Below are 8,004 nucleotides of genomic sequence, written 5' to 3'. Positions count from 1 at the left end.
TTGGAAGATCATGTTTACCACAGACTGATCGATGGACCACTAGTAAGGCATCAGAATAGTTCTGCTGAGCCTGTCCACTAGAACATTTGATTTCCCCAGAATATGCATTGCTACAAGAAAGCAGTTGGATGAGATCACCCACTGCCAAACTCTCATTGCTTCTCAGCAAAAAGGGTAAGATATGGTTCCCCCCTGTTTGCTGATGTACCAAATCACTGACATTTATTTTATTTATTTACTTATTTAACATTTTGTTAACCGGGAAAGTCTGACTTGGAACGAGCAAATTTTCAGCAAAGGCCTAGGGAGAAATGTTCCAGATCCATTTCTTTGTAACATGGGGAGGAAACCGAAGCACCCACAGGAAACTCACATGAACGCAGGGAGGACATGCAGACTGTACCTTTTTCTCTCTAGTAAAAGATATACACGCTCATTTTGGCTTCAGTACAAATACCATGGATATGAATAAAAATGGTGGACATGAACAAAAAATGGATGTAAGTAAAATGTAAAGTACCTACTGCAGAAAATAGTGTACAAATACTACTTACTATTTCTAGCCTTATCAACTCTGTTATGACACTCCTGCTCATCTAGTATGCATCAGTTTCAACAAATATACCAACTGCTAAAAATGACTCGTATAAAATAACTTGCGATGGATAAAATTTTTAAATTTTTTACTTATTTACTGTATTAAGGGCAGTGTTTGCTACTTCATCAAGAGTGGCTACAATGATGATTAAACCTTCCAAGGGAAGCAGCAGATGTCTATTTAATGAACTGGGGGAGGGGGAGATGCCTGGTTTTGGCCTGTTTCAAAGGAGTCATCCCTATCTGATACAGCTAACCATTCTCTTACAGCTAACAGTTCTCTTACATAAAATTAAACTATCATGTTAAAATGTAGTTAGCCATCTTGTCAAAAGCACAGCAAAAACAATTACAAAAATGTTAAAATCAAATGTATTTATTTTGCACAGTGTTCCTTAAGTAACCCATCTAACTTCAGATGGATAACTATGGGCAAAACTAACCACTTACTACAACATACAAAAATTAATTTGGCATTATAAAACAGCAAGTCGCATGTAATACTTCTGTACCATACTCACATGTATAGACTACATCAAAATAAGACAATACCACAATAATATGCACTGAGGTTGCTTAAGTCACAATGCTAGATACGTGGTTTTCATGTACTATGATGACACCTGCACATAAATTGTACATACAGATGTTAATATACTGGACAATGACTAGACAAAATCACACAGCACTTATAAGGATTCCAGCATTTCTTTATGATATTCCATTTCTGTGGTTGCTCAAGGCTGAACTGGAATCAGTTCTGATTTTCCTCCTTTGGTAATCAGCTGTATCAGGCTTCCAGATGATGGCCTCTCTGAGCCACTCCCTCCTCTGAACCACTTGTAAAATGTTCTAAAAAGCAGTAAGTGATAAATCAGTAAGAAATCAACATAATTCTCATAACGCACACAATACAAGAGAAGGCTCTGAAACAAGAGAGAATAAAAACACTTTCCTTATTTGGAAACTGTAAAACTGGTATAAAAGATAAAATGACCAACCTCTGATAAAGAAAACAGTGACATTCAGAATCCTTAAGCACAAATATAAACTGAAAGCTCAAAATCCTGACAGCAGGAAATCCTGAATTTATAGAGTTCTTTTTAAGGACCTAAAAGAATGGGCAACAAGTGTGAAAATCCCGTGTGTCTCTTTTCCTGACTAAAACATGCATATTTCATTGCACTGCCAAAAGCTGAAACTACCAATTGTCAGCAGATAAGTATAACTGTATACATGTCACCTACTTAAAGCATTATGTTACAAAATAAATGCAAAACCGCATACCTCCACATGACCACATGTGTAAGCCCTGGGATCCCTAGTTTCCACCTGCAACACAGAGAAACGCTTGTAGGTAAACAGACTATCCTCTAAATGGCAGGTAGGAGCACATGCAGAGTGTGTGTTGCTGTGTTGCTGTCATCTCTAGGACAATTTCTCTGTCTTACTCCCAATGTCTGCCAAGCCAGACTTCCCCACACAACTATGAACTGAATGAACTTAAAACAAGCATTAAAAACAGCTCAGACCATGTGCAAGAATGAAGCACACACAGAGACACACACACAGACACACACACAGACACACACACAGACACACACACAGACACACACACAGACACACACAGACACACACACAGACACACACACAGACACACACACAGACACACACACAGACACACACACAGACACACACACAGACACACACACAGACACACACACAGACACACAATTCCAACTTGAAAAGAACTGAAACCTTGGTATTAGTTTTGTGGATGTGGAGGGCTTGGGGGATAATTACTTTTAAAACTCCAAGGTCATACAGCCTTGGAGATCAGGGAAAATACCATTGTGTAAGTTAACTTAATCACAAATGTTCAAACAGATCACTCTTGCAACATTTTAGCTATATAGGATATATCCTGCCAAAAATCGGACATTCTTTATTCTACTTAAGCTTTAGGGGTCTTCCTCATGCATCTTATGTCACTCGGGCACACTGTACAGATGCCAAAATTCAAAAGCTTTCCTGCCTTAAAGAGGAAAGACAAAGCCTAATGCTCTACAAAAGTTGGTCAAGTATTAACATGTCACGTCAGAAAAAGTAAATGTGACAAACTCCACACAGCCAGGGGAAGGTAGAAAAATAAAAGAGAGGAGGGAGTGCGTTATTTTGTAATGATCTATTTGAACATCTACTGTTATGTTCCGTTAACTTACTCGACTGTTAAATGTTCAGTATTACATTACTGTTGTAGTAGCATTTAACTATATTTTGTCGAAGCTTATGAATCAAGGGTAGGGGTAGCAAGGCTAGAGTCCTGAAGATCCCAGAGAATAGTTCTAGCAAAACCTGTTATGGCTCTAGAAAAGGAGTCAGTTTTATAATTCTTAGTGAAAGTGCATACTAATGACCAAGTAGCTACCTCTAAGCTGCCAAAGCTCTGGTGAAGTAAACCTTGCCATTCTGAGATGGGATTTTTCCATGATGACAATAACACAACTTAATAGCCTGAGACAGGCACCTGGAAATGGTTTGCTTGGACAATGGCTGTTCCTTCTTCCTGCCATCAAAGGAAATAAAAAGTTGGTCTGATATTCTAAAATCTTTAGTTTTGCCCAAGGTAATATCTGCATTGCCTGTAGACATCCAAGGCATGAAGAAATTCCTCACCTCCATTTTGAATTCAGTGAAAAAAAGCTTCCAAGACTTACCGTCCCTATGAAAAATCAAAAAGGTTTGAGAAGACATGAACTGCAACTCAGACACTCATCCAAAAGAAGTCAGAACAATACATAAAGTCACCTTACAAGTAAGAAATTTCAGGGAAGAACTGGTTGCAGTTTTAGATGAAGAATTAGCTTCTCCAATGCAAAATTAGGATCCCAGGAGTAGACACTTGTTTTCAGAGTGGTCCACTATCTAAAACCACTTTAAAAACTGTCTGACTTGGAATTAAGAGGAAAAGGGGAATCTAATGGCAGACAAGCAGAAATGGCTGCAATGTGCTCTTTGACAGAAGTGTATGGAAGGCCTGACTTGAGCAATTCACACAGGTATTGAAAAAACTACTCGGCCCCACCATGGGATACTGTCTCTATTATGGCATCAATTAGAAAATCTCTTGCATTTACCAAATAAGATTTCCTAGCAGTAGATCTTAAGCATCCTTTAATACCTGCTGCACATCCTCTGAAATCATACCCAAATGGGATCAAAAACCCATCATCCATACAGTCAGGTACAGGCTGAGAGTGTTGAGGTGGATGAGAGAGCCCTTGTCCTATTTGAGTAGGTTCATGTTTTAAGGAACTTTTTTGTAACTGCCCCTGGTCAGGGGAGAAGGGAGAAAGTACAGTTACCATAAATGTAGATGTTAGAGTGTATTCACTGTTGCAGTCATCACCTGTGGGTTATCCCTGTTGTAGTAGCTCTTGGACGGCCTGAATACCAGAGTCAATGTTTTTCTGCGTCTGCTGCTGTCTCCTGTAGTATGACGTCAGGTCATCAGTGCTATAAAGCAAGGCAGCCAAAGCCATTGCATCAGTTTTTCTTGCCCCAACCCATCAGAAGCACAAGGAAATATGGTAAAAAGTGGTCCGGGTGGCTAAAAGCCAACATGAGTAGCTTATGTCCCCCCTAAGGAAAGAGGATATATGGGGGAAGGAGGGAAACCAGGACTGCAACAGTGAATACACTCTAACGAGGGGTGGAAGGATTAGTTAGAAGCCTAGGCATGGGTCAGCATGCCCTGCAGAGGCAAACCTTACCCCAGCCTTAGAGAAAAGAGATAGGTGGTAATGCTTTGTAAAGGTATGGACAGAGGTCCAGATGGCAGCTTCCAAGATGTCCCTGGTGGGAACTCCTCTGAGGAATGCTGTGGAAGTGGAGGCTGCCCTAGTGGAAGGGGTATGAATAGACTCGGGGGGTGGCTTCCCATGCAGTCTGTAGCAGAAATGGATATAGTGCAATATCCTTTTGGAAATGGTTTGCTTGGAAATGGGCTTCCCCTCTGCACCTGAGGCAAAACTGATAAGAAGCTGGTCTGTTTTTCTAAAGAGTTTAGTATTTTCCAGGTAGTATCTGAGCTGTCTGTGCACGTCTACTGAATGCAGAACCCTTGTTTTGAGGGTTAGGAAAGAAGGTTGGTAGATGTATGGCCTGATTGAGGGTCACATCAGATACCACCTTGGGCATAAAAGGAGGGGTTAGTCCTCAGAGAGACCCTGTCTACATGGAAAATGAGGAAGCGCTCAACGGCCATGAGTGCCTGAAGTTCTGAAACTCTTCTGGCTGAGGTGACAGCTAGTAGGAAAGCAGTCTTCCAGAACAGGTATCTCAATTCTTGCTGAAGGAGCAGGTTCGAATGGTGGTAAGGTTAGTTTTTCTAAAACATAAATCAGGTACCAGGCTGGCGTGGGTAGCCTTCTGGGAGGTCTGATATTAGAAGCCCCTCTGAGGAATTCTTTTATCAAAGGATGTGAGAAGAGGGGCTGGTCTGTATCAAAATGAGCTGAAATGGCTGAGGCACAGATTTTAATAGAGAGAAGGAGAGGCCACTATTGAGTGACTCAGCTAGGTAGTCCAGGATAAGGGGGATGGAAAGGTTGCTATGTATTGCCCCCTTTGGACTGGCTCCAGGAGCAAAATCCTTTCCATTTCCCTGTGTAAGATTTTTCTGGTGATGGGCCTTGTGGCCTCTGTGATAATGTCTAGGACCTGTTGCTTAACGAGGCCCCTTGTTTGCTTTTAAAGTATTAGCCATGCTGACAGTATTAGAGCCTGCAAGTCTGGGTGCAGCACCCCCCCCCCAGACACACATGGGTCAAGAGGTCTGAGATCAGGGGAAGCTGTAATGTCAGGTTGTGCAGTAAGGTGTACCAATGCTGTCTGGGCCAATCTGGAGGAATGAGGATGGCCTTTAGTCTATCCTCCCTCATCTTGATCAGTACCTTGGGAATAAGAGGCAGAGGAGGGAATGCATACACAAAGAGGGAGTTCCAGGGGAAGGTCAAGGCATCCACCTTCCACGCTAGGTGGTGATAGTCCCCGTTACAGAATTTTTTCAGCTGGTGGTTAAGGTGCGAAGCAAAGATATCCACCTCTGGAGTTCCCTACTCCTGAATGACTTGCAAAAAGATTTTTCTGTGGAGCTGCCATTTGTGGGGGTCCAGTAAGTTTCTGCTTAGGTGGTCTGCCACGGTGTTGTTGATCCCTGGTAGGTATTGGGCAATTAGGTGTAGTCCCATGGAGGAGGCTGTCAGCCAGAGGTTCATGGCTAGCCTGCACAGAGGGTAAGATTGGGTCCCTCCCTGTTTGTTGATGCACCACATTACTGTGGTGTTGTCTGTTTTGATAAGGAGAACCCCTGGCTTGAGATGAGGTTTGAAGGAAGTCAGAGCCTTTTGTACTGCCATCATTTCCTTCTGGTTGAAGTGTAAGGGAAGGTGCTGGGCATCCCAAAGACCTTGGGTGCACCTGCCTGCTAGGTGAGCGTCCCAAGCAATGTCTGAGGTGTCAGTGGGTGATGGTCTGCCCGGTAGGGAGTAGGATGAAGGGAAGACTCTTGTTCTTGGCACAGGCTCCTGCCCACCAGAGGAATTCAGCCCTTATACAGAGGAGCAGAGGGAGAGAGGTCTCTAGAGGCGGAGAGTGCTGACACCACAGGTTCTTTAGATACCACTGAGGTTTCCTCATGCAAAGCCTGGACAGAGAAATTAGAAGGATGCAAGATGCCATGTACCCAAAGGCTTGCAGGAGCTTCCTCACAGTGAGGTGACTCTGGAAGCCAGCTGGGTAAAGCAGAGAGGCAGGAAGCTCTGCTTTTCAGGGGATAGGAAGGCCATTTTGGGGTGTTGCATCCAGCAGTGCTCCCAAGAAAATGATCTTCCTGGAGGGTGTTTGCTTTGATTTCTTCTCTTTGATGGTGATCCCTATGGAAGTTAGGAGGGTTTTGACAAAGAAGGTCCTGGAGCAGCTTTTCTTTGCACTCTGCCTGAATGAGGCAATCATCCAGATAAGGGTAAATCTGTATATTTCTCTATCTGCAAAATGCTATAGCCGGGGATAAGCATTTGGTGAATACTCTGGGTGTAGTAGATATGCCAAAGGGTAGCGCAAAGAACTAAAAGTGTTGTGAGCCTGCTCTGAAGCACAGGAATGTCCTGCAGGATTCCCTTATGGGGATGTGGAGGTAGGCATCTTTTAGGTCTAGGGTCACTAGCCAGGCATTTTTTGTCAGCATAGGCAGCAGCTGCTGCAAAGTTAGCATTTTGAATTTGGGGACTACCAGGGAGGTGTTCAGAATGGATAGCTCCAGGATGGGGCGCCAAGTGCCCTCTTTTTTAGGAGCAAGGAATAGTCTGGAATAAAAGCTTTTGCCTGTTTGATCTGAGGGGACAGGTTCTACTGCCCCCTGGGATATGAGAGTTTGGACCTGTTTCAATGCCTCTGGCCACTGATTTGGAGGTACGTCTGGGTAACCTCTTGGAATTGGGAGTTCTTTGAAAGATAATTTGTATACCTGAAAAGTGATCTTTAAGATCCATTGGTCTTTTGTTACAGAAAGCCAATTTTCTTTGTAGAGGAAGAGCCTTCCTCCTAGCTTTTGGTGAGAGAAAGGAGGGCAGAGGGGGGACAAGGAGTCATTGAGAGTTTGTTCCATAGTAGGGTGGCTTAGAACTCCTTGTCTTTGAGGCAGAAGTGGTCCACTGTTTGGTTCTCTGCTGCCCCTGGGATAGGGGCCTGGGTGGTCTGTCCCTACAAGGCTTACCTTGGCCCTGTCTGCTAGGTGCAGGGAAGGACAAGTGCTTACAGGGAAAGTTCCTGCTGAACCTGGGAGGTTGAACCTGAAAGAAATATTTTACTTTCTGCATAGATTTTGCTTTGTCTTCCATCTTTTTAAGCACCTCTTCTGCTTCTACTCCAAACAAGCAGTCCTTATCCAAGGGTGCATCAATTAATTTAGATTGGACATGATCAGGGAGAGGTTGTTCCTTCAACCATGCATGTCCCCTAATGACAGATCCTGACACTGCTGCCCTGCCTGAGGCTTCTAGGACATCATAACCACACAGTGTAATGAGTGTTTGGCCACTTGACAAGGTGAGTGCAGTAAATCTGCTAACTTTTTTTTGAACTGGCACAGTCAGGAAAGGTTAAAATCTTTTGTTTTAATAGTTCCAAAGTGTGTTGTTGATATTTTAATATATGGAACTGACAGTTGAGTGCTCCGATAGCCAAGTTTGCAGAGGTGTATACTTTTTTACCCCATCTGTCCAGAGCTCTGGAATCCTTGTCAAAAGGAATAGGATTCTTGGCAGAACTAGTCTTAGCTCCTTTAGGTCCCTGTGTAATGATCTCTGGGTCTGCAGCAGGATTTCTGTACAGGTATTTATGAGAATC

The 8,004-nt window shown here is 43.2% G+C and overlaps 1 protein-coding gene across 1 annotated transcript in view; it reads right to left on the bottom strand.

Annotated features, from left to right (window-relative positions):
- Positions 1-957: 957 nt before the first annotated feature.
- The window catches only part of QDPR (quinoid dihydropteridine reductase), a 277,957-nt gene continuing 270,910 nt past the window's right edge, over positions 958-8,004 (bottom strand). Inside the window, exon 7 of the mRNA XM_044062191.1 lies at positions 958-1,449. Within this exon, the coding sequence (XP_043918126.1) occupies positions 1,335-1,449 (115 nt within the window). The 3' untranslated portion in view covers positions 958-1,334. The remainder of the gene's footprint in view (positions 1,450-8,004) is intronic.

The sequence above is a fragment of the Protopterus annectens genome, chromosome 2.part1 (assembly GCF_019279795.1).
Source record: "Protopterus annectens isolate FY-2018-M chromosome 2.part1, PAN1.0, whole genome shotgun sequence".
Classification (NCBI taxonomy): Eukaryota; Metazoa; Chordata; order Ceratodontiformes; family Protopteridae; genus Protopterus; species Protopterus annectens.
Note: the sequence above shows the minus strand (reverse complement) of the source record. Positions and strands in the feature narration are given on the sequence as shown.